The sequence below is a fragment of the Scyliorhinus canicula genome, chromosome 5, assembly GCF_902713615.1.
Source record: "Scyliorhinus canicula chromosome 5, sScyCan1.1, whole genome shotgun sequence".
NCBI lineage: Eukaryota > Metazoa > Chordata > Chondrichthyes > Carcharhiniformes > Scyliorhinidae > Scyliorhinus > Scyliorhinus canicula.
Window position 1 is genome coordinate 131,383,397 of NC_052150.1, and position 26,617 is coordinate 131,410,013.

Genomic DNA, 26,617 nt, shown 5'->3' on the forward strand with positions numbered 1-26,617 from the left:
TCAAGCAGATGGTGGAGCAGTTCCAATTGCTTCTTGGCATCAGGTGCAGGCCAAAAGTATTTTCAGGGCTGGACCTTATTTCCAAAACTGCGTTGAGTTGCAGAGTTCAAGTGATAACAGGCAGTTCGCTGATCATGATACAGGAAACCCACCAGCTCCTAAATGGAGCCACAGAACAAGTTAACATTTGGGGTGGCATTGGGGATATGGAGAGCCTGAGAAGAGCTTTGTTGGGTCAGGTGATAAATTCATCCTCCACCAGGTCTCACTTAAAGGCGTGCCAGGGAATTATTTGAAGTATTTCTCGAGAAGCCAGTGACAATTTGTTAAAATATGTGCCCCACCGAGTGGAACACCAAAATTGCATTGTTAAATATTTTCACAAAGCTGTTTTTGGCAGGATTCATTCCAGCTGCATCGTGACAAAGGACTCTGTTCTATAGGCTGTTTCCATGGATGCCCACAAGACAACTATCAACTGTTGCTGGAGGAGCATCGACTCAGTGAAAGAACCTCTTTGGTCTTCCCGACACAGCTTTCCATGACCGAGTGTTACAGACTGGCTAATCCCAAGCTACAGGAGCATGAGCAGGGGACTCAGTAAAGCTTGGGACAGCCACCACAAAAGCTCAAAGGGAAGGCTACAATCTTAAGACCTGCCTGCCATGGTATACAGAGGGACTGGAACCTGTGCAGAACACCTCAGGTTGTATGCTTGATGTATTGTAAACATCATGGGCGGGATTCTGCGGGAACCGGCGGGACGGGCAACTCGGTCGGGAAGAGGTGGCGTGAACCATTCCGGCGTCGGGCAGAATCCTCCGCACCTTCAGGGGCTAGGCCGGCCCCGGAGTGGTTTGCGCCGCGCCAGCCGGCGGGGAAGGGGCTTGGCTCCACGCCAACCGGTGCAGAAGGGCCTCTGCCGGCTGGCGAGAGTTGGCACATGCGTGGGAGTGCGTGTTGGCGTCATCCCAGTGCATGCGCGGGGGGGGGGTTCATCTCTGTTTTGGCCATCACAGAGGAATAGCAGCCGACACGGAGGAATAGAGTGCCCCCCTTGGCGCAGGCCCGCCGGTCCGATCGGTGGACCCCGATCGCGGGCCAGGCCACTGTGAGGGCATCTCCCGGGACCAGAACCCCCATTTTTGGGGAAAAAAGTAATGTTAAATATTTTGTTTAAGATTGCACCCATTGCCAGCATGAACACTGGCTGCACATTTCTAGGCCTGCTTAACAAAATTATCTGTTAGATCTCTACCAGCAAGATTCCAGAGATCTGCCAATCATCTTGGACGGGATTGTCCCAGCCCGGGGCCGGGCCGGAGAATCCCCGCAAACGAGCCACACTGTCCCGACGCCGGCACGTGATTCTCCACAGAGTGGAGAATCGCCGCCATTGGCGTGGTTGGCGCGGCGCCGGTCGCGGGCCATTCTATGTGGCCGGCCCCCCGATTCTCCAGCCCAGATGGGACGAGCGGCCGTAAGAAAAGAACCGAGTCCCGCCGGCGCCGTTCTGCTTTTGGGCCGGCGGGATTTTGGCGATCGGGGCCCACAGATCGGCGGGCAGGCCTGTGTGGCTGGGGGCCTCCTTTCCTACATGCCGGTCCCTTTAGACCTGTACCATGTTGCGTCGGGGCCGGCACGTTGAAGGAGGCCACTGTGCATGCGCGTATTCCGTGGCGCACAGTTGGCGCCAGGATCGGCAGCTGGAGCGGCGCGAACCGTTCCAGCGCCATGCTGGCCCCCTGTAGGGGCCAGAATTAGGCCTGGGAGCGGCCTGTTCACGCCGTCAGAAAACGTGACAGCGTTTACAACGGCGTGGACACCTCTGCCAGGGGATTGGCGATCCTCCCGCCACAGTGCAGTGGGCAGGTGAAATAGCCTACAAAATGTGCATGTAGGCATCAGGAAGACTGATAATACTCAACAGACTCAATTGGGGGACTCTAGTATAGACGCAAGAGACACTCAACACACAGCTGCCCAGTACTGCAGTTCATACAGGAGCAAGGGTATCTCCACACAAATCTGCAGCAGAGTTGACTATAATATAGGCCCTAAGAACAAAGAACAATTCAGCACAGGAATAGGCCCTTCGGCCCTCCAAACCTGTACCGGTCATGATCTCATCCTTGGCCAAATCCCTCAGCACTTCCTGGTGCCGTATCCCTCTATACCCATCATATCCATGTATTTGTCAAGATGCCTTTTGAACGCCGTTAATGTATCTGCTTCCACAACCACTGCTGGCAGCACATTCCAGGCACTCACCACCCTCTGTGTAAAAAAAACCTGCCTCGCACATCTCCTCTAACCTTTGCCCCAAGGACCTTAAACCTATGCCCCCTAGTGACTGATCCCTCCTCTCTGGGAAAGAGTGCCTGCCCATCCACTCTATCCATGCCCCTCATAATCTTTTAGACCTCTACAGGGCACCCCCTCATCCTCCATTGAACAAGAAACCCTTTCTCTGACTGGAAGCACACCAGCACCAGGTCGGCCCTCAACTTCTGACTTTCTAATGAAAACAGTCCGAGTCTATTCAGCCTCTCTACATAGCTAACACCCTCCAGACCAGGCAACATCCTGGTAAACCTCCTCGGCACCCTCTCCAAAGCCTCCACCATCCTTCTGGTAGTGTGGTGACCAGAATTGTGCCCAATATTCCAAGTGCGGCCTTACTGTGGTTCTACACAACTGTAGCATGACTTTCCAGTTTTTATACTCGATGCCCCGTCCAATGTAGGCAAGCATTCCATATGCTTTCTTGACTACCTTGTTCACTTGTGTTGCCACCTTCAAAGATCTGTGGACCTGCACACCCAAATATCTTTGACTTTCTATATTCCTAAGAGTTTTGCCATTTACGGTATATTTCCCCTCCATGTTAGATCTGTCAAAATGCATTATCTCACATTTGTCCGCATTAAACTCCATTTGCCATTTCTCCGCCTAAGTCTCCAACCCATCTATGTCCTGCTGTATCCTCTGAAAATCCTCAACACTATCTGCCACTCCACCAATCTTGGTGTCACCCGGAAACTTACTAATCAGATCAACTACATTTTCTTCCAAATCGTTTATGTATACTACAAACAACAGAGGCTGCTGCACAGATCCCTGTGGAACACTACTAGTCAAACCTTCCATTCAGAAAAACAGCCTTCTACGGCTACCCTCTGCGTTGTGACCGAGCCAGTTCTGTATCCATCTTACCACCTCAACTCTGATCGCGTGTGACTTCACATTTTGTACCAGTCTGAAGGAAGTCTGTTTCACTATGAATGCACAGATCACTGCCATATAGGCTTGAGGTGGCTGCGACTTTCCGCCCCAAAGTGATTGCTTCTATCAGACAGACAAGGTAGGTCTCAGGGCTTCACTGATTCCACAGGTCCCATTTGGCCTGCCCATCTGCAAATTGCTGGCCACGCAAGACCGGTGCCTGGTAGCTGTTGCATGGCAGGCATGTGCTTAGTTGGTGTTGTCTCTCGGGAGAGCAGCACAAGTGTTTGCCCTCAAGCATGCCGATGCACATGGTCAAAAGGAGGCAGGACCTTGCCACCCACACAGCAACATATAAGGCATGATCTTGAGACCAGACTTGGCATCTGCAGGATCGACGGCATGGGCGGAAGATCGTGCGAGAGCCGGAGGGATTGTGGTCCCAATTTTCCCCACTCCTTGCCAGTGACCTCACGGGATTCACAGCCACAAAGGACGTGAGCATCGTTTTAATGAATTTGAATGGTTTTAAATAGTATTAGCGACCCCCCCATGACCAAATGATCCCCCATCACTAAATATTCATACCTAGCCAATGTGACGGCATGTTGATGAGGTTTACAACAGGTTTGGCCAGGAATGAGGAAGTCGAGGTGATCCCTCCGGAGGTGCAGAGGTGAGTAGTTCTCAGGGGTGGGGGGGGGGGGGGGGGTAGAGGGACATCCTCTGGCAGTGTCCTGGCACAGGTTGGCACTGCAGGTTGGCAGAGTGTCAACCTGTGCGAGGGGTAATGCCGGGACAGTCATTAGTGGGGGCTGGGGTGGCATCGATGTGTGGTGGAGGGGGGGGGGGGGGGGGGGCTGCTGGCTGTACTTCCACGGTGTTGGTGGGGGCGTTCAATGCCAGCAGTGGATGTGGGGACAGCAGCGGAGTGGGGTGGGGGAGAGGATTGCCGTCAAATATCGTCTGGAGCAGGAAAATACCTCCGTAATGAGGGCTGGAGGCGGTAGGCTGCAGCGCTGACTGGGGAGTCCTTTAAAGAATGAGCCCTGATCTCATTGGAGCCAGTTCATGGCTCTATGAGGCCGTATCACACCATAGTGACGGCGTGAACAGCGTTTACTCTTTTTTTTTGTCCCAGAGGCTCAAGTTTCCACAAGAAAACTGGCCTGTGCAAGTGGAGAACTGCACTCCAGTTTTCTGTCTGAGCCAGACACTGCCATTCAGCAGGCACCTCGGAGCAGCATTAATCAGAGTTAAGAGTTCACGATTCCACCCACAGTTACATTAAAAACAGGATAACTCAGCAGGTTTGGCAGCATTTGCACAGAGAGAAAGAGAGTTAATGTTTTGACTCCATATGATTATTCTACAAGTGAAGAGGGGTAGAAATGTGATGAACAATATAGTTGGAGTGGGCTGTGCAGAATAGAAGGTCAAGGATAAGTCAGAGCTAAGGAGAGATTGATAAAGATGCAATAGACGCAAGACACGTCAGTGGTGGGATTAGGGCTGAAGAACTGCAAATAGTGACATAGATAGCAGAATGTTATAAGGTCAGTGCTTAGTGGAAGTAAAGCTGAAAATTAATCTATCGTTTTGTCTACCAATCAAGGGGTGAGATTTTCCGAGTCTCCGTGCCGGAATTGCGATCGGCGCGGGGCGGAGAAAGGGCATTTACGCCGCAATCTGGTCCGACGCCGCTCCCGTGATTCTCCAGTCCCCGGAGAATCGTCAGTCTACGCAGTGCAGGTAGGGGGCCATTGACAAAGGCTCCCGCGGCGATTCTCCCAGGAACACTGGCCGAGTTCCCGACGGTGTGGTTCTAACCACATTTTGCCTGTCGGGAATGGCCGGTGGCAGCTGCGGACTCGGTCTGTGGCCGCCCTGGTTGGGGGCGAGGGGATCCTTCACTGAGGGAGGGGAGGAGCTCACAGACAGCCAGGCAAGCGATCGGGCGGCACCGATCCATGGGTGCACACAATCTCAGGAGGTGGGACCTACTTTGTTCATCATGGTCTGCGGTGTAAGTCCACCATGTTGCACGGGGCAGCCACCGCCGTGCGCATTGCGTGGACTCCCGACCGGAAATGCAGGGCCCTGTATCCACAGCCTGAGCTGTGAGAGGCACTCCGGAGTCCTGCTAGCCCCCTGCAGGTAGGATGCCCGTGTTTTGATGCTGGCGTAGGGACATGGCCCCATTATTGGAGAATCCTGCTCAATCTTTCTATCAATCCCTCTTCAGTTCTGTACAACAGTCATACGGACCTCAAAACCGTTCCTCTCTCCACTGATGCTGCCAGGCCTGCTGAGTTTTCCCAACATTTTCTCTTTTATTTCAGATTTCCAGCATCTTCAAGTATTTGCTTTTATTTACCCATAATTGCAACTTGCAGGGCTTTGCTGCCACGAGATGAGGCTGTTATGGAAATACAGCGGTGGATACTTCCACACACACCGGTCATTCAGCAGGCACCTCGGTAGCAGCATTAGATCAGAGTTAAGTGTTCAAATACCACAGACGCGGAAATGATCATTGTCATAATATCCCCCAGTATATCCTGGTGCAGACACACACTGAAGGACACACCCAGGGACCAATCAACATGTACAAACACCGCAGCCAATCACCAGTTAGAATACACACACTATAAAGGCAGAGGGCACCACTGGTTCTCGCTCATTCTAGGGTGCTGCCTCTCAGTGTGTAACAAGAACTAATCCAGCCCAGCACAGACTCACACCACGTGTTGAGAGAATCAACTGGTTCGGACAAGGCTCAGGTCTCTAGTTTAAGTTAGCATTATTTAGACCCACAGTCATCGTGTGTTAGTTAGTTAGAAGTTAGTTAATAAAATTGAGTTGAACCTTCATCAGTGTTGGAAGTGTCTGTTCATCTCTCAAGTCTACACTAGCCAGCACATCAATCATGATAAAGGTGCATTTACAAACAACGTAAGGAGAAATAAATAATTGTAAATAATGTAGGAGTTACTACTCAAGTTGATCCACACAGCCATTGTGTTTATTACATTTTAGAAGTGACCTTTGATCAGGTAGAATGAATGACAGCGCTGGTTGCTGATGTAGGCAGAGAAGAGATAGTATCAGGTACAAATAGGCATACAAATTGAAAACGACTTGAGGATTGGTAACAGTCTAAAATTCAGCAAAGACCAAGGGATTAAGAGGAGAAAATACTATATGAAAATAAGCTAGAAGGGTACATAAAAACTGACTGTAAAAGTTTCTATAGGTATGCAAAGATAAAAGATTGATAAAAACGAATGGAGGTCCCTTACAGTCAGAAACGGGGAAATTCATAACAGGGAAACAAAGAAATGGCTGAGGAACTAAATTCTTTCTTCACAAAAGAATACATGAATAATGTACCGGAAATTCTAAGAAACACAAGTTTTAGTAAGGAGCTGAAGGAAATTAGTATCAGTAGAGAATTGGTTTTGTGGAAATTAATGGGATCCATCATAGTTTATCATAGAATTTACAGTGCAGAAGGAGGCCATTCGGCCCATCGAGTCTGCAACGGCTCTTGGAAAGAGCATCCTACCCCAAGGTCAACACCTCCACCCTATCCCCATAACCCAGTAACCCCACCCAACACCAAAGGCAATTTTGGACACTCAGGGAAATTTATCATGGTCAATCCGCCTAACCTGCACATCTTTGGACTGTGGGAGGAAACCGGAGCACCCGGAGGAAATCCACGCACACACAGGGAGGATGTGCAGACTCCGCACAGACAGTGACCCAAGCCGGAATCGAACCTAGGACCCTGGAGCTGTGAAGCAATTGTGCTATCCACAATGCTACCGTGGACAAATCTCCTGTGCCTGGCAATCTTCATTGCGGAGTATTTAAGGAAGTAGCCTTAGAAATTGGCAGTCATTGTCCAAAATACGTTGGACTCTGGAATGATTCCGACAGATTGGAGGGTAGTTAATATAACCCTGTTATCAAAAAGGGAGGCAAACAGAAAAGCGGAAACTATATACCAGTGAGCCTAATGTCGGTCGTAGGGAAGTTACTACATACAGTCCATTATCAAGGATTTCATAGCACAGCATTTGAAAACCAGTGGTATAATCAGATAAAGTCAGCGTGGATTTACATAAGGGAGATCATGCTTGACAAATCTACTGGAATTCTTTGAAGGTGCAACTTGTAGAGTTGACCAGGAGACCTGGTGGATGTGGCTTATTTAGGCTTTCGGCAAGGTCTCACATAGCTAATTACAATGTAAAGTTAAAGGGCATGGGATTGCGGGTAGTGTCTTGAGATGGAAAGAGAGCTGGTCAACAGACAGGAAGCAAAAAGTTGGAATAAATGGGTCTTTTTCCGATTGGTAGGCAGTGAGTAGTGGGATACTGCAGGGATCTGTGCTAGGGCCCCAACTGTTCACATTGTATATTAATGATTTGGAAGAGGGAACTAAATGTAGTATTTCCAAATTTGCAGATGATACAAATTTGGTGGATGGGTGGACTGTGAGAAAGATGCAGAGAAACTGTGAGAAAGACCAAAGTATGCTCAGCGCGATTTGAAAATGAAATGAAAATGAAAATCACTTATTGTCATGAGTAGGCTTCAACGAAGTTACTGTGAAAAGCCCCTAGTTGCCACATTCCGGCGCCTGTCCAGCGAGGCTGGTACGGGAATCAAACCGTGCTGCTGGCCTGCTTTAAAAGCCAGCGATTTAGCCGAGTGAGCTAAACCAGCCCCCCGAGTGAGTGGGCACATGCATGGCAGATGCAGTATACTGTGGATAAATGTGAGGTTATCCATTTTGGTATCAAAAATAGAAAGGTAGATTATTATTTGAATGGATGTAAATTGAGAGAGGTGGATACTCAGCGAGACCTTAGTGTTCTCGTGCATCAGTCGCTGAAAGTAAGCACGCAGGTAGCAGGCAACAAAGAAGGCAAATGGTATGTCGGCTTTCAGAGTGAAAGGATTTGAGTACAGGATAGGGATGCTTTACTGCAACTGTATGGTGCATTGATAAGGCTACACCTGGAATGTTGTGTGCAGTTTTGGTGTCATTACTCGAGGAAGGATGTTCTTGTTATGGAGGGAGTGTGCAAAGGTTACCAGGTTGATTCCTGGGATGGCGGGACTGTCATATGAGGAGAGACTAAATTGGTTAGGATTCTATTAATTGGAGTTTCGAAGACTGAGGGGAGATCACATAGAAAGTTATAATCTAACAGGATTAGACAGGGTAGATTCAGCAAGAATGTTCCCGATGGTGGGGGAGTCCAGGACTAGCGATCATCGTTTGAGCATAAGGGATAAACCTTTTGGGACTGAGGTAAGGAGAAAATTCTTCAGCCAGAGGGTGGAATCTGTGGAATTCACTACCACAAAGAAGAGTTCAGGTGTAATTTCAAGAAGGAATTAGGTATATCTCTTGTGCCTAAAAGGATCAAGAGATGTGGGAGGGAAGGCAGAATCAGGGAACTTGATGATCAGCCATGGTCATAATGAATGGTGGAGCACACACAAAGGGCTGAATTGCCTCTTCCTGCTTCTATTTTTATGTATGTTTCTATATATGTAAGCAACTGTAGATAACAGCACTTTTGAGATGTGAAGGAGAAGATGTTGACAGGATTATTAACGCACTGGTCAGCAAGCATCCAGTATGTGGCAGTCATTTTTAGACTGCCCAACTACCTTGAGTCCCTTCTGTTGCAAGGTAAAGTTGTGCTGCAGGCAATACAAGCCACTACACTTTTGGCTGTCCTCTGACACTAACAATGCAAGGCTAATCATGGCACCTGCAGAACTATTTCAATATTCAAACGGCATCCGGAATGATTATTCTACTGGTAGCAGTATTTAGTGGGTGTTTAAAATCATACAGCTACCAGACATGGGTGAGAAGGTAACCTTGGCCTCCCATGAGCCAGAGAGTCAAGGCCTCCTTAACCAAAGATTACTGGCACAGTAGATTGCCTTAAAACTAAGGCATCATATGAACTGCCTGCAAGTGATCACTGGTGCAGATCGACGGGCTTATTCTGTGCTGTAGACTTCCATAACTATGTGCATGATGAAATACTGGTCACGAACAAGTTGAACATTCAGTCATTGCCATTCCTTCAGGTTGACATATATAAATGGGATTGGTCAAAGGAGCGCAGGTATCCACTTGGATGCAAACTGAAACTTAGAAGAACCTTGCCATTGTAAAATTGCAATTCCCTGTTTTACCGCCACACATTTGCATAGAATAAACTGGTTTGTTTGGAAAGAAAAACTTTTACTTACATAATACTTTCAGCAAATAAAGTACTTTTTGAAGGGTAATCACCTCTATAATGTGATAAATGCATTAGCCAATTTCTGGGCAGCAAGCTCCTACAAGCAGCATGTGATAACACCCTGTGGTTAGGTAATTTGGACATTCTGAATTCTCCCTCTGTGTAGTCGAACAAGCGCCGGAATGTGGCGACGAGGGGCTTTCCACAGTAACTTCACTGCAGTGTTAATGTAAGCTTACTTGTGACAATAAAGATTATTATGATAATGCATTTTGTGATGTTGATTGAGAGATAAATATTCGCTGGGACGCCAAAGATAACTCTTCTGCCCTTCCTTGAAATAGTGGTATGGGATCCTCTATGTTCACCTGCAAGGCAGCCAGGGCCTTGTTTTAATGTGACATCCAAAAGATGGAAACCCTGATATTGCAACTTCTTTGTGCTGCATTAGAGCATCAGGCTTGACTTTTGTGCTCGAGTCCTGGGGTGGGACTGGAACCTTTGTCTCAGAAGCAAGGGTGCTACGGGCTCACATGCCTATCAAACAATGAATCTTTTGTTTGTTTTATGCACATATACATAATTGATTGGAGACTGTTACTGGTGTCCCCAGTTGCAGTTTAGCTTGTTCCAACTGTTCATGGCAATTATGACCTTTACAACCATTGACAGACTAGCAGCTGTGTTGGTCAATTGTAGATGGTGTTGAAGAATATGACTCAGTGATGACTTCTGCTGTGCAACATTTTCGAATAGAAGTAATTAATTTTAAGTTTGAGATCATAGATCCTCAATAGCCAAGAGTATTAAAGAATGTGGAACCAAGACAAATGTTGGAATAAGTTTGAGGGATTGAATGTCTCACTCCTGTTCCTATATTCCTGGATAACTGGAGGTGGTAACATCTCAGCTAACATACTATGGAATGGAGGAATGCCGGCATGCACTTCCTGTGTGCTGCCACCCTTCCTGCAAAAAGAAAAAGACCACTCACAAAAAAAACATCATTGGGCCAGATCTTCGGATCATTGGAGACCAGGGGCACATTCCAACGGAAACGTTTCTAAGTGTCAATTGTTGTGGGTTTTGCAGGACGTTGCCCCCCCCCCCCCCCCCCCGGCTCTGTTGGCGAGTTCCCCACTGCTGTCTAACCACATAGTCACTTTTTCAAGCTCTGTAGAGTTTCTCCCTGGTCAAGGCCACGCTTAGAATTATTTTCATTGCTTGGGAGCTGCACTCACTGGTACACCAACTCCTCAGAGATCGCGCCGCCATTTTGAAAGGGTGCCCTGATCTCTAAGTGAACTTGTGCCCCTCACCCATCAGCAATATCACCCCCTACACATATGGGCAGTATCCCACATCCCCTCAAATGATGACATCTCGCTATAGGGTCGTTGAGGACCCCCTTTTCCAGGCCTTCACACACCTCTTCCGCCCACCCTTTCAGAGGCCCCTTCACCCCCCACAACCTTCCAGAGGCCTCTTCATACCCGCCCTGCACCTCCTCACCCTTCATTCCCCTGTTTACCCTCTCTTCATGGGCATGGCCCCCCTCAGGCCCTGACCCTTGTCAGTGCCCTGCCAGCTTTGGGGAGGCCCCCAGGTGCTGTTCTGCCTGGTCCACATTTGTGTAGTAACACCCATTGTGGTTGGGATCCTGATCTTATTTTTTGAAATAAATTTAGAGTACCCAATTAATTTTTTCCAATTAAAAGGCAATTTAGCGTGGCCAATCCACCTATCCTGCACATCTTTGGGTTGTGGGGACAAAATCCACGCAAACAGGTGAGAATGTGCAAACTCCACATGGGCAGTAACCCAGGGCCAGGATCGGACCTGGGACCTCGGCGCTGTGAGGCAGCAGTGCTAACCACTGTGCTGCCCAATTGGGATCCTGATCACGCTGCCTCGCGAAGGTTGGGTACATCTGGCAAGACATACTGATTGCTGGGAAGCATGCGGAGGCTTCGCCCGGCATCTACTGGCTGTGTCTCGCTCCTGTTCGGGCGCGAAGCGGCCGGTAGATCGCTCTCCAGGTGTACAACTCACGATGCACGTCAGGACCCCATGGAGGTCCTTTCATGCGGACTCATATCACCCAGGAAGCTTGAACATCCAACAGTGGATTATCCTGCTCCGAGACCTTTCGCAAACATTTCCAACTCGAGTTAAAGTTAGAGTACTTCCTGCACAGTTACCCAGGAAATGTCAAGACAAAATCCTAGACCAGAATTTTATGCTCCCACTGTGGATTGCAAAGTGAAATTGAACAGATGGGATTTCCTCCAGTTTCTTGCATGTCCCAATCTGTTTGTGATGTTATGCTGGTGTGCCAGAGCATCAGACAGGAATCCCACCTTTGCACAAGCCCTAAGGGCCATTTCCATCTTTTTGGGCTGGTGGGCAGATGACAGTTCAAGTGGGAAGGTGGGAAAAAAACAAAGCTCAATTTTGGCAGGAAGCAGGTTGTGTCTCCATCAGAAGGTGTGTCTCTATCAGGCCTGTTCTGACAGTGGGCACCCTCCCCTTAAGGCCCAGTGGCCTATGGACCTCCCTCCGCCAGTCCAAGTCACTGATTGCGCCCCTCCTGACCCAGGAATTAGACTGAGATTTCTCTAATATCACCAAGGGCCGATGTTGGGTGGGAAAAGTGGCGCTGAGGCCACCGTCAGCAATGGCGGCTTTCTCTGCCACTTAGAAAAACAAACATGCAGTCATGAGGTTCTACAATATAGCTCGAGCAGCCGGCCTCTGATTTGCTCACTCCACCATCCAATCAGACACTTGATGATCTTGACGCCCTCTTTAAGGCTGCCCCAGCGCATAGCCAGCACAGGCAACAACTTTCACCCAGGTGCACCACCCTGGCATCAAGCTGGCACTACCCTCTCCCCACTGAGTGCTGCACTCACCTCCAAACTCCTTTGGGAGTACTGCTTGGCGGGTGACCGCCTTCTGTGACCAGTTATGCTTCATGCCTTTCTGGCATCATGCTGCCGTGGATGGATTTTTGGGGGATGATTCCGGCATGTGGGCCTGACAATTACATGTTGATATATTATGCTGAGGTTCATCAGGAAAAGTGGCTCATCACTGACGGGGATGGGAAATCAATTCCTGGTTGATGTAATTGTGAAATGTGATTTAGGCCTTCTCGCGATATTTTCTGCGCCAGTCACTCAACCCGCCTGAGGTGAACAGAAGCGGAAAATTGCTGCTTTAGATCCAGGTAGCTTTCTGCAGTGCCATGTGGACACTGCAGCATTGTCCCTGGAGGGACTGCACAGCTGCCAACCATTCTGATTAGCTGGCAGCTCTCCAAGGTGGAAACTCCTCCCGAAAGAGGGTGGAAGTTCTGCTTTATGCCTATCAATGCCCATTAGATTGGTGAGTCCCTGCAAACCTACAAATTCCGGACCTAGTCCAGCACCTGTGTGACTACAGAGTTGAAAGCTCAATCCCTAAAGCTGGCGTCCAACCCCTCCGTTCACTCTCTCCTCCCGTTGCAACTATCCCTCCCTGCCCAATCCTCCCATCCACCCCTCCGACCAGACTCAACTACCCCTCCAGACTATATTACCCTCTGACCACCCCTTCATACCCAACTATGCTTCAGCCCACAATTACACTCCAACTCAACCTGACTATCCCCTGACCTGTCTACCCCTTCTGACCCAACTGTCCCGCCGGGAGACCCGCGAGCAGGTAGGACCCAGGTTCCTACCGCCAGCGAATGGCCAGAGAATTCCAGCTGGAATTTCTGGTCCTCCCTACCTGCAGGAAAGATGGTCCATATGTTTCGGCAATGAGGCTCGTCAGCAAATGTAGCCACAGATCAGGATGTTGGCCCAAATTCAGTGTCAAATTTAAAGTTTAAAGATCTTCGAGATCCGTGCAAAATAATATCTTAATGTTGCCAGTAGAAGCAGCAGCTGTTGTGTTATAATTGTGGTACTACATTGCATAATTATTTGAATTTTCAAACTTTTTTGATGTACGGTGAGGTTGAAGTTATTCTAAAAAATTAGACAATTTAAAAGAAAATCCTCACTGCCTTAAAATTCCAAACTATCATTGCGCGTCTTGCATTATGTATGGATCAATATGAATGTGGATCATTAATTCAGTGGTCAAGTTTTAGATGCCAAATTATTATTACCTGCAGAAATGACCAGACATATTGGACAGGTTTCTCTATTTGAGACTAATCACCGGGACTAAATGGGGGTGATCCACAGTCCTGATGGTGGCGCCAGTCGTAGAGCCATTCAGGACATGCAAATGGCGAGCCCGTCCGCCACGTGGAACGAGTGCAACTCCAACTCATGCGGGCCTTGGATTTGCTGGGGTTAGGATTGTCACTGGAGAGCCTGACAACTGGAGCTGTATATAAGCACTCTACACCCCTACACACTCTCATTCCAGCTAAGAAGATGCCACCACAGAGAACAGCCCTGAGATTCACGGATGCTGAGCTGGAGATACTGCTGGAAGTCGTGGAGAGGAGACACCCTTCAGCACGTAGTGGGAAGGAGGCTGCCACCCGCCTCCGTCAACCGCGCCTGGGCGCAGGGGACAGATGCTGTGAGCGCCACAGGTCCCACCGCGAAGACCAGGCAGCAGTGCTGAAAGAACCTCCTCAGGGTGGCCCAGGTGAGTCACCACCTCCTTGCCTCTAGTACCACCTCTGCCCCTCCCCCCCCCCCCCCTCCCAACTCCAAGGCAGCTCCCACCAGGTGGACTGATAAGCAGTGCAGGATTGGGATGAGCGACCCCCTTAGCCACACAAAGTGAGTAACCATCTCCGTGCCCCTGGCACCACCCCCGTCGCACACCCCCACCCCATACCCCCGGCCCCAAAGGGGAACCACACCCCACCTCTGGCAGCACCACCACCATGCACCATATGCCAGCACCTGTACTGCCCGCCATGGTCGGGTGCTTTGCACACTTAGGCCACCCAAAGTGCAAATCCCCTGCACTATTCGTGTCCAAGTGTCTCAAACTGTGAATTACCTGTCCCTCCCAGGAGAATGCGGCTCCCCAGGCCAACATCGCACGGGTGGTGTCCACGGTGGAAGCCTTGGGTGCAAAGGTTTCAGTCATGGGTCAGGATGTCCAAGGCCTGGGGCACACTGTGAGGACAGTGGCTGAGGCACAGGACAGGGCGGCCATGTCACAGGCAGCCGCGTATCAGGACCACATGGACATTGCCACTGTGCTCCAGATCATGGCCCAGTCGCAACGGGTCTTGGCTGCAGGCATTGAGAGCATTGGCTTGACGCTGGCTGACCTGAACCAGAGGGACCTGGTACAGTCCTAGAGGAAGGATTCCATGGCAAAAACCATTGAGGGCAACCATCACCGTGATGGCCCACTGGGAGCGGGTGTCATCCCCCATACCCCGCGGTTCCAGATGCACCATACTCAGGCACACATGTCGCACAGTCTGCCTGCTCAGCCGCAGTCAGCAGCATGCCTGGTCTGGCAGGTCCTGGTACGACAGGCGGTGCCGGTATACACAAGGCCCGATGAGATGCCTCCTTCCCACCACCTCCTCAGCCTGTTGGGCGACTGGCTCTCCATCATCACCGCTGGCCCTCCTCCTCTAGGATAGGCTCCTGTTCTGCACGGTCAACCCCGAGCACGGGGAGGACGTGCAAACTCCACAGTCACCCAAGGCCAGAATTGAACCAGGGTCCCTGGCGCTGTGAAGCAGCAGTGCTAACCACTGTACCACCATGCTGTACACGTTGTTGTACTTGGAAGACAGTCTCATTAGAGGGATGAGACTGTATGGAGATGGCTAGCAGATTTCTTGCCTTACTGTTTGGAAAAATCAGAGGTGGAAATATGTACATGCATTAGAAGACTAGAGAGCAAATGTAAAATGTATCATGGCAAAACCACCATCACCCACTTAATCCTCATCCGCCAGCTGCCCCCACCCCCCACACTCAATTAAAAGAGAACCGGACAGTTATACAACTTGCAATTCTCACCATATTTTATCACCTTGATGTAAATGAGCCAAATGGCTACATTTGGTGTGTTTATCTTTCGTAAGGAGGGAAAACTCAAATAATTTATTGTGTGAAATTTTTGGGGGTGTATTTAAGGGGCAAGAACCTGAGGGGCAAACGTTTTGATCTTCAGCAGTGATGCCATTAGAAAAGAAACTGCAAGTTAATGCTTTCAAAATGGCCAGTAAACAGCAGAGACTGAAAAATGGATGTGGGAATGAAAATGAAGAACAAAAGAACAGTGCTCTGGAGGACTTTATATACTCAAAATTATATATTGCTGGTGTATTTTGGTGATGTAAATGTTAAACGATTTGTTGGTAGTTTTGGATGAATGCCTGCTGAAATCTTCAGACGGCTTTTGATCACATTGAGATCCTCACTGCAAAGCTCAACACTGCTACTTTACCAAACATAATTTGTCATGTACTTTAATTGCCAGGCATACACATACACTTTCTTGCTCTCTGTTGTCTAAGTTCACAATTATACAAAATACCTATATTTTAAAAACCCTTCCAACATCTTATATAATCAATTCAAGGGCCTATGCAGCAGTTACATAATTAGCAATGACTCATTATCATTCACACTCAGCAGAAACAAATCATAAAAGCCCAGAAGATATGATCAGAGCAATTCATAAGATACTTCTGCCCAGTACATACAATAAACTGCAGTTAAATGTAGAATAAGGTAGAATTGATGATATGAGCATTACAGTACAGTTTTGATACACTTTCCCACGAGTTGATGATTTGAATATAAAAAAATGTTCCATACAGGAGTTAAACTGCACAATTTAAAAAATGGCTGGGTTCACTTCCTTTTCAGTTTGTATAAATCGTGGACAGATTAAGGGGACTTTATTTGGAAGAGGAGGATTAACAGGCAATTAAACAAGAGTCAAGGTAATCTCAGCTGGCTAAATGACCAGCAGCTCAGGTGAATATTAAATTATGAAATATTATTTTGAATACAAAAGAATGCAAGGGAGGACAAAAAAATCACTCATTACACTGATCCACAACTTGTGCTACATTCCCACAATAGGCACTGCTATTGGATCTCATTTACTTAACCTTCTGTGGTGGGGGGATGGTGTGAAATGTACTTCACCGTCAACAAATAGCACATTGGGGATGTTGGTCACTATAAAACATGCTAATTTTTTGCAGCAAAATTACAAATCGATTACTTTTTACCATACATATATATATACTTTTTTACAGCTTTTTACATATTGCAGATTGACTGACAGAACACAAGATTGTTTTGTCACACTGTCCTAATTCAAAACATCAGAGATTATAAAGGTTTGACAAGTACTAATTGACAGGTACGGTATGATGCTCATTTAATTTGCTCACCAAATAGTCACCATGTAGCACAGGACTGCTTGTAGGGATGGAAGGGAAGCAAATTTTATTTAAAGCTTTTGAGAAATTACGTTATATTCAAGATGACATGTACAGAGAAATTTTAGCAGTTTTCTGAAGATTTCCTTTACGGCGGTACAAACAACCCCATGTATAAATGAAAAGGATTGCAAAATGCTTCCTTTTAAAAAGAAAAGGACTTCTTTGTCTGTTGCACTAAAATCACTTGATATTATTAGTTATCGTGCTCTTAGCAAATCATCTCACCTAATTTTGTTCTCTGAGCAACTCCTATTAGCTTCAGCAAGCATGAAGGCAGCTGATAACATAATTGAACTAAGTCTTACGGGGGATGCAACTGCCAACAGATCCCTGTAGTTGAATATTCCACTTGATGATTGCAACCAAAGGAACAGGTTATTTTAAGCCCCGACAACTTCATTAAATGTGCATTCAGTAATAGGTTCAGATCAAAATGAATGAGCTCGAATAGATTAAAAATATAACTCCGTGTTTGTTTCTTCTAGAATAAAACTGAAAGATTATTTGTATCGGGCACATGGTTAGTAATAGATTACATTCACATCAGCTGGCCTGATGGTCATGACTTTTAGCTTTCAAGTTCTGTTTGTTAAAATACGTTTTAACAATCTCTACTGTTTCAATAAGAAACTCAACAAAGTTTGTTTTCTTCTACAGATAATTCCCCTTCTCCCAGTCTTCTTCCCTCTTCTACTCTCTCTTCCTGAAAGTGATGTCAGCACACAGTTTCACAGAAGCCAACATCTGAGCAATTGTCCGAGTGGCTATCCTTCATCTCAGTCACTACAGTGGCAATTGAGCTTAATTCTGTCCTCACCCATGCTTTTAGCAAAGGTCAATGCATAATGAGCGTTAATGGGAATTGTTAGGAGGGGAGATGGGGATGTTGAGGCTTAATATGGTGCCCTCGCAACATCTTAAGCTGAAATCAGCTTACTCAACACAGACTGAATTTGGAACCTTCCTAGTCTGTATGGCTTATTACCATCACTCAGATACATTTGTTCTTGGAACCATTGAGGAGCCTAATTTTTTTCCATATTTTAAATCATTCTGGATATTCTCTTGTGCATCTACTGCCAGCTGGTGGCAAAGGGGTACAGATGGAGGGCTGGACTGCAACTTCCTCACTTTCTGACAGGAGTATTGGCTGCTGACACCACAAGGCTTCAGAAGAATAGAGTGGAAAATAGGATGCACAAAATGTACAAAAAGAAACTTTCTAAAGACATTTTGATGAATGAATACAGGCCAAATTCAGCATTAATCAAATCAAACTAAATGATTTGTAGGAAAAGGTTTGCAGAAAGACACAACTTAAACCGTTTTACCACAACCCATGCTTTCTGAGAGCAGTGTCAGAGCAAAAGATACAGAGTTCTCAATGTGCACCTTCAGGTACAATCTTCTAGAAGACAGAAAACGTGACAAAAGTACATCTGGATACTCTAATCACTATTTGTATAAAGACCTGAACCCACTAACACCCCTGTACCATGATAAGATTTTACACAAAGTGCAAGCTCTCACCACTTCAAGAATGTCTCAACTTTGGCAATTACTTTCCTGCTTAAAAATTTATTTTTCAGCATATCTACTTTGCCGTTACTACTTAGCAAAAAGACAATCTGTTAGTCCTGTATGATGTACCAAAAAAAAATCCAGGACACCTAATTTTGTCTTGTAAATGTTTCATAGAAATACTGAAAAATTGCAACGCAACACACCAAAGTGATTTGCACCTTTTAAAGCACGCAGAGATGGCTAGAGAAAATTGTACAAAAAGCTTAAAAAATGGAGTTTCCCAGGTTTTCTCCCCCTTTAATATTTTTTCTTCCCAAGACAATTCTGGATTGAAACTTGAATGGAATGGAATTCAAAATCATAGGATCAGATGAACATTTTGTCATTTTTTTCAAAGTGTAGTCATGAGTTTATCTTGGTCAACACTATGCTTCCTGCCTCCCATGTTCTTCATATTCTGCTCTTGAACATATCTTGCGTTTCTGCCATTTCCTTCCTGCGATGGTGTCCGGTTGTAATATTTGTGCCTGTCATCATGGGGCGATGGCCTGTACCATGTGCACAGTGAGCAGTTAGTGAGATGAGACTTTACACAACATATATATGGATATCAAGTCATGGTTACAGAAAAAAAAACTGTACATGGCATGCACGGTGGGGATGGAGGGAGTAGAGAGAGAATGCTTGAAGGCAGAAATACATAAAGACAGAAATGATAGTTAAAATGTAACTTCTACTGTTTCAACACTACTAATTGTGTAGTCACTAGCTTTCACCATTGCTACCAAATCAGTCCAAAGGAAAGTCGTAAGACACAAGATTACAATATCATGCATTGAGGAATTTGTAGAATGAGGTTGTTATTATAGAGCACTACAAAGGAACTTCCCAGGACATGCAGGGACATGCACAATTTAGCTTATATAGAACATTCCTTCCCAAGGGCTTGAAACTCCCAAAATTCCACACACACTACTTCCTTTGAATACACACAATTTTTATTCTTCAAAACCTGATAAATTATTTAAAAGGCTCTGATACAACTGTTGAATCACATTCCCTCTATTTAGTATAGTTCTGTAGATCTTGGTTAGCACCAAGATCAAGAATTGAAAACTGTTAAACAATAAAAAGGTATTTGGTTCAAATATCAAGCTTCTCATGTTCAGCAAGGTATGCCAGAAACACACACACACACACACACACACACACACACACTATAATTGAGCCATTAGGAAGGATGGTTGTAAAATTGAATATAGGTACTCTACCAACAAATATTTCCCTCCACCAGACAGCTTCCAGAAACAGACCACAGAAATTGAAATCGCCCTCCACCATATGATTGCGAGTAACAGTGCAGCAGAGATGATTCCCAGCAACAGAAATGCCAGATTTTGTGGGGGGTTTTCAAAAAAGGAACACCCTTAAATAAAATAATTTTATTATATAAAAATAAAGAAATCTATCAGCAAATCACATTTAACAGTTTGACTCACAACAAAAAGGAAAGGCTTGGTCAAATTATTTTTAAATGGCACTTAATTGATTTGTTACCACTGTTCTTTGGTGTGTAACATATTGAATACTGGTGGCTTGGAAGGACTGATAATTCAATAACTATTACTATTTAATCCAATCCAATAAGATATTAAATCCAAGTCGAATTTTACTCTGGTATCCGCCTACCACATTTAGAAAATATATATCATGCTGTTCTAAATTTGATAATCTTTAACTAAGCCATCATCTTTACCATCAGTTAAGTTCATTTCAAATAACTCTGATACATTGCACACCCAAGCAGCTGATCCCAACTGATGGTCAGGAGTACAGTAAGCTATTGATAAAATTAAAATCCAACAATTTTACTACATAATCCTTAGGATGTAGAACCTGCTTACCTTAGATTACTGGAATGCCAATGTTGTTGTACAGAGGGAATGTTGCACATATACGGAGTCTAAAAACAGATACCCAAGAGCACAATTACTATCATTTCCTGACAATCAATAATATTTGTAGTTGCACAATAGGCATTCGAGTATAATTTTTGGTCATCATTGAATAATACTATTTACCTGGTATCCACAAATTCCAGCATTGTTTTGTGAACTGTCGAAAAGAGGCAGAAGGAAATAGAAAACAGGTTAAATTATTAAAAGCATGAAAATTAAATGAATTATAATAATTTGAAATAAAAAATAGAAATTGCAGGAAATCTACGGCATATCGTGAAAAGAAAGAGTTTATTGTTTCAGGTTTGAACCATTCCTGTTGCTGACTGGCCTACTTTGTTAAAACATCATCTATTATTTAATTTGATAAAATGCAAACAGACTGTCAATATCCTTTTCTATCAAACATGTGACTCAATGTAGGTGATTCAAATACTTGTGTGCCATACAATACTCTTTTTTTCTTTTCTACAGCAGCTATGTTGAGGTAATAATCTGGCTTTGTTGCAGAAACAGTGAAAGATTTCATATACTTTTCAAAGAATTCACCCCAAAAAGCCTTATTCTTAGATTATAAGGTTTAAGTTGCTCTGGTCTCTACACAACTATAACCCCTCAGAATCAGTCTTTTCTGTAACCATTCTGATAGACGTATGTGGCTTTTGTAGCATGTTGATTCAACTAAAGCAATTTCAGACATAGATCACCGGTGCATTGCAAAACCTTCTATTCTGATGCGGAGCATGCATTCTAGCTGTACATTAGCTTTTAAATTACTTTACCATTTCCTTCAGATGTGATAAATAAGAGCAGAATAGGAGCAGAGTAGATTTTATCACCCCTCAAGCCTGTTCATATGATCATTGCCGATTCTGTGCCTCAAATCCACTTCCCAAACACTCTCCATATCTCATGATTGCCGAGATCAAGAATCTATCCCACCTTGAATAATGAAAGAACATCCACCACACTCGACAGAATTCCAAAGAGTGACAAACCCAAATGAAGAAATTTCTCAACTCAGTCGTAAATAACGGACTCGATCCTGAGACTGTGCCCCTGTATTCTAGATTACCCAGCTAAGAAAAGAACCTCTTAGTATTTATCCTGACAAGCCTCTTCAAAATGATGTTTGTTTCAACGATATCAGCTCTCGTTCTTCTAACTCCAGAGAACATAGCTAAATTAACTCCACCCTCATCACAGGACCACCATCTCAACTTAGTATTAACTCTTGTGAACCTTTGCTGTACCAGCTCCAAGGCTCCTTCCCTAGATATGGAGATAAACACTGTACACTGTACTCTGGGTGTGGTCTGATCAAATCCCTATATCGAGAACATCCACAAGATATCTAAGCAGTTACATGGAAACAAAACGTTGCAGGACAATATAGGAAAGAATAAAGTAAGGGTCGACATTGATGGTTTAATGACAAAGGAAGCCAGCAGTAGGAAGGATAAAGATTTATTTTACTTGCACGTAAAGTCTGCGCACGGCAGTAACTATATACAATCACAATCCCCATTGAGACAACCAACATCCCGATCCCTGCGTGGGCCAGCTTTTATACGCGGTTTTGTGAGGCCCAGCTGAGTGGGCTTCTGCCCACATCTGGGGGAGCTCATACTCCACGAGCCCCACGAGGAGATCAATAATAGTTTCCCCGTGGGTCTTGTGGGGGTTATGACAGGTAACAAACAAATTAATAGAGATATAGGCCTGGATTTTCAGGCCTCGCTGCACTCTCACTCGAGCGAAACAAGGCTGATGAATAGTGGGAGAAGCTGAAAAGGAGAGCTGCGCCAGTTTGTGATACAATTGGCCCGCAACCATAGGTGAAATTGGGATCCCGCCATAGCGCGGCGAGAAACAAATTATCACCACTTAAGCCCTATTTCCATTGAATTAACAGGAGCGATCTCATATCCAATGGCCTCCCATGAGTCATCGGCCTCCTCAGCAAGTGGTCACGTTGGCACCGGTTACTATTCCTTTTTAAAAACGTGAACCTGGCAAAAGGGCTTCTGCAGGGAGCTAAGTAGCCATCTTTGCTCACAGGCAAAGAGCCCGGGGGCACTGGGCTTGCTGCCCCAGTGCTTGGAAGGGGGTAGGGCATCCTCTGCAGGAGTGAACCGCCATACGAAGGGGGGGGGGGGGGAAGATGAGCGGTGGGAGGTGCTGGGGGGGGGGGGGTCGTCAACCCCACATGGCTCCACCATGCCAACCTTTGGTTCGTCTGTAACTGTTCTGGGAGCCATCCTAGTCCCTGCCCATCTGCCCCACCGACCGCCCATAACCCCCACTGCCTGCCGAGGCCTCTGGCCATGCAGCCAAAGGCTATTGCTAATAGGGGATTGGCAATGATGGTTAAGTGAACATTTCACACAACCCACATGGATTCCCATGGATGGACGGGCCATGTAGCATGCAAGAGTCATTGCCAAGCATCCCAATCACACCTTGATGCATGGACACTGTGCTTGAACACTGCGGGAGGCAACACCACACACAAGCAGCCAACATCCCAACACCCAGGGGATGGGACACAGCTCCGGAGATGTGTCCATGGCTGGAGGTTGAGCGAGTGCCACAGGGAGGGGGAGATGCCTGATAGATGGGCCAAGGGTTCAGAGGTCAGGCCGCATTGCAGAAGAAAGGTGACAGCAATGTCACACTGCTTGCGGTCAAGGGTTTTTAATGTGTCACAGGTATCCAACAATGTTCCGTGCTCCCGATGCTGCCGCTCCACTCTCCCCACCAACCCCTACCTACCCCCACCCTACCCTCAACGGTAGCACAGTGGTTTGCACCGCTGCCTTACCGCTCCAGGGTCCCAGGTTCAATTCCGGCCTCGGGTGACTGTGTGGAGTTTTCACTTTCTCCCCTGTCTGCGTGGGTTTCGTCTGGCTGCTCCAGTTCGGTCCCACAGTCCAAAGATGTGCAGGTTAGGTGGATTGGCCCCTTAGTGTTCAAATGTTAGGTGGGGGTCCTGCGTTACAGGGAGGGGGTGGAGGCATGGGCTTAGGTTGAGTGCTCTTTCCAAGGGCCAGTGCAGACTTGATGGGACGAATGGCCTCCCTCTGCACTATATATTCTATGATTTACCTTCCACGCTCCACTGCCACATGAGGTGTGTCCCCAGGTTGCACATCTGAGGTGGAGGCAGCCAGCTGCTCATCATGTCCTTTGGTCTTCGATGCCCCCTGGCGGGCATCTGGGGGCTCCGGGGCCGGAGAGGCCAGGCAAACTTGTTGCTGGCACATGCACAGCCATGCTGCCCTATCCCATGTGCTGGCTGCAAGACATGTCTCATCAGAGGGGTGGAACTCAGGGGGGCTGGTGGCCACCATCCCCACTCCATGGGAATGATCCGGGTTGGCGCCCTCTCCTCCTGCTCGGTGCCCACAGGGCCCCCGGGTCACCTCAGGACACAGGGGCAGCTGGTTCAAGCCCTGGCTGCCCCTGCATCATCTGTCTCTACCAACCCTGGAGATACTTTCAATGATTGGGGCATGCTCTGCTGCGCTTCGGCAATGTCCACCTGCAACTGGAACAAGCTCTGCAGCGCAGTGGCATAGTGGTATTGTTACTGGACTAGGAAACCAGAGACCCAGAGTAATGATCTGGGGACCCAGGTGCAAATCCCGCCACTGCAGATGGTGAAATTTGAATTCAATAAAAATCTGGAATTAAAAGCCTAATGATGACCATGAAATGTAAAAGCCCATTTGATTCACCAATGTCCTTTAGGGAAGGAAATTGGCCATCCTTACCCGGTTTGGCCTACATGTGACGCCAGACCCACAGCAATGTGGTTAACTCTTAATTGCCCCCTCAAAAGGTAATTAGGGATGGGCAATATTTGCTTGGTCAGCCAGCGACATCCATGTCCCATGAACAAATTTTTTAAAACTGCTGTTTGTGGGAGAGAGTTCCAAACCTTTACCACCCTTTGCGTGAAGAAGTTCTTCCTAACATCTTTCCTGAACGGTCTAGCCCTAATTTTTAGACTATACCTCCTAGGTTTAGAATCACCAACTAGTGAAAATAGTTTGTCTTTATTTATCCTCTCTTTGACTGTTAATATCTAGAATTAACCTTCTAAATTCTAGCGAAAACAGGTCTAATTTGAGCAATCTCTCCTTGTAACACAACTTCTGTAATCCAGGAATCATTTATGTAAACCTATGTTGCACTCCATCCAAGGCCAAAATATCCTTCCTAAAGTGTGGTGCCCAGAACTGCTCACAGTACTCCAAGTTGGGTCTAACCAAGGTTTTGTATAGCTGCAGCTTAACCAGTCACCTCCTGCCAATTTGAGTAGTTGCTCATTATCCCCACTTCTTGCCAGCTGCCACTCAAACAATTTCCTAACCATGTCAATAATTTGCCCTCAACTCTGTGGGCTTCCACCTTAGTTAACAGTCTCTTCAGTGGGGCTTTATTAAATGCCTTCTGGTAGTCGACATAAATAACATCCACAGACATTCCCCTGTTCACTACCTTAATTACCTCTTCAAAATATTCAATAACATTAGTCAGGCATGACCTTCTGTTCACAAATCCACACTGGCTTTCCCTGATCGACCAAAATATTTCAAGGTGTTCAGTCACCCCACTCCTGATTATAGACTCCAGCAATTATCCCCACCGCAGGTGTTCGGCTAACTAGTCTACAATATCCTGCTGTCCCCCTTTCACCCTTCTTAAAAAGTGGAGTGGCAAGTGCAATTTTCCAATCCAGAGAGACTACTGAATCCAGAGAACTCTGATGAAAGATTAGAGATAGGGCACCTACAATGTGCTCCCTTAATTCCTTTAAAACCCTCAGATGGAAACCGTCAGGTCCTGGGAATTTGTCACTTTGTAGTTTCATTAATTTCCTAGTTACTGATGCTGTAATTACGTTAATTGTATTAAGCCTCTGTCCTCTATCAACTATTAATTTTTCCAGAACTTCTGGCAAGTTATCCTCCTTTTCAACTGTAAATACAGAGGCAAACTAATTGTTCAACTGGTCTTCCATTTCCCCACTATCACTGACAACATCTCCATTTTCAGCTTTTAGTGCGCCTACATTGCTCTTCACCATCCGCTTTCCCTTTATATAACTATAAATTTCTTCTTATTGATTTTGCAAGTTTTTTTTCATATTTCCTTTTAGTAGCTCTTGTAAGCAGCTTTGTGACCCTTTGATGGTCCTTGTATCAATCCCATTCATCCCGATCGATTTTGCATTTTTGTAACCCTTTCTTTTAGTTTTATGCTGTCCCTGGCGTCTTTAGTTGTCATGGCTGTTATTTTTGTGAAATTGGTATATGCTTGCTCTGTATCTCATTTAATGTTTCTTTAAATATTCTCCATTGATCTTCAATGTTTTGACATATTAACAGATCTTCCCAGTTTACCATCAACAGTCTCTGCCTCATCCTGTTAAAGTCAGCTTTACCCAAGTCTAAAATTCTAGTATCTGAAATGTACTTTTTACTTTCAAACTACATGGAATTCAATCATGTACTATCCCTTAGACTACTTATCTGTATGGATATCATGCAGCTTTGTTGGAGTCCAACTTCACCTCCCTTGGTTTTTCCATCCATTGTCTGGCATGTTTCTGTACCCCCTTGCCCCGCTGCATGCCATTATGAGTTCTTGCCTTTCCCCCACACCCCAGAATGCACAGTCTTCCTTCCACATTGCCCCTTTTGTCTTCATCTGCCCACCTCCACATTCTGCCCTCACCTCACAACCCACCTCTAGTCACACTTTGGCCTTTGCTGCGGAGGTTGCATGAGTCCCGCAGCACAGTGCTGTTCAGATAGACTGTTTTGTGGCACCGGGAGGAAAGAGACTCCTGTACGCCACACACCAGGTGCAGTACTGAGCTGGTCACACAGGAGGGCCCATAGATCCAGCAGCACGATGCTGTCCATGAAGACCAGCGCAGCACGAGATGGGGGGCAGGAACTGGTCTGCCCCAGCAGAGTGATGTACAGCGCACCAGCAGCAGTGCAGCATGAGATGGGGGGCAGGAACTGGTCTGCCCCAGCAGAGTGATGTACAGCGCACCAGCAGCAGCGCAGCACGAGATGGGGGGCAGGAACTGGTCTGCCCCAGCAGAGTGATGTACAGCGCACCAGCAGCAGCGCAGCATGAGATGGGGGGCAGGAACTGGT

General features: G+C 46.4%; 1 protein-coding gene across 2 annotated transcripts in view; it reads right to left on the reverse strand.

Annotated features, from left to right (window-relative positions):
- Nucleotides 1–26,617, reverse strand: part of epb41l4b (erythrocyte membrane protein band 4.1 like 4B) — a 506,687-nt gene that overhangs the window by 227,573 nt on the left and 252,497 nt on the right. For both annotated transcript variants that reach the window (XM_038797675.1, XM_038797674.1), the window contains exons 14-15: nt 20,562–20,595; nt 20,385–20,443 (exon numbers count right to left, since the gene is read on the reverse strand). In XM_038797675.1, the coding sequence (XP_038653603.1) occupies nt 20,385–20,443; nt 20,562–20,595 (93 nt within the window). The remainder of the gene's footprint in view (nt 1–20,384; nt 20,444–20,561; nt 20,596–26,617) is intronic.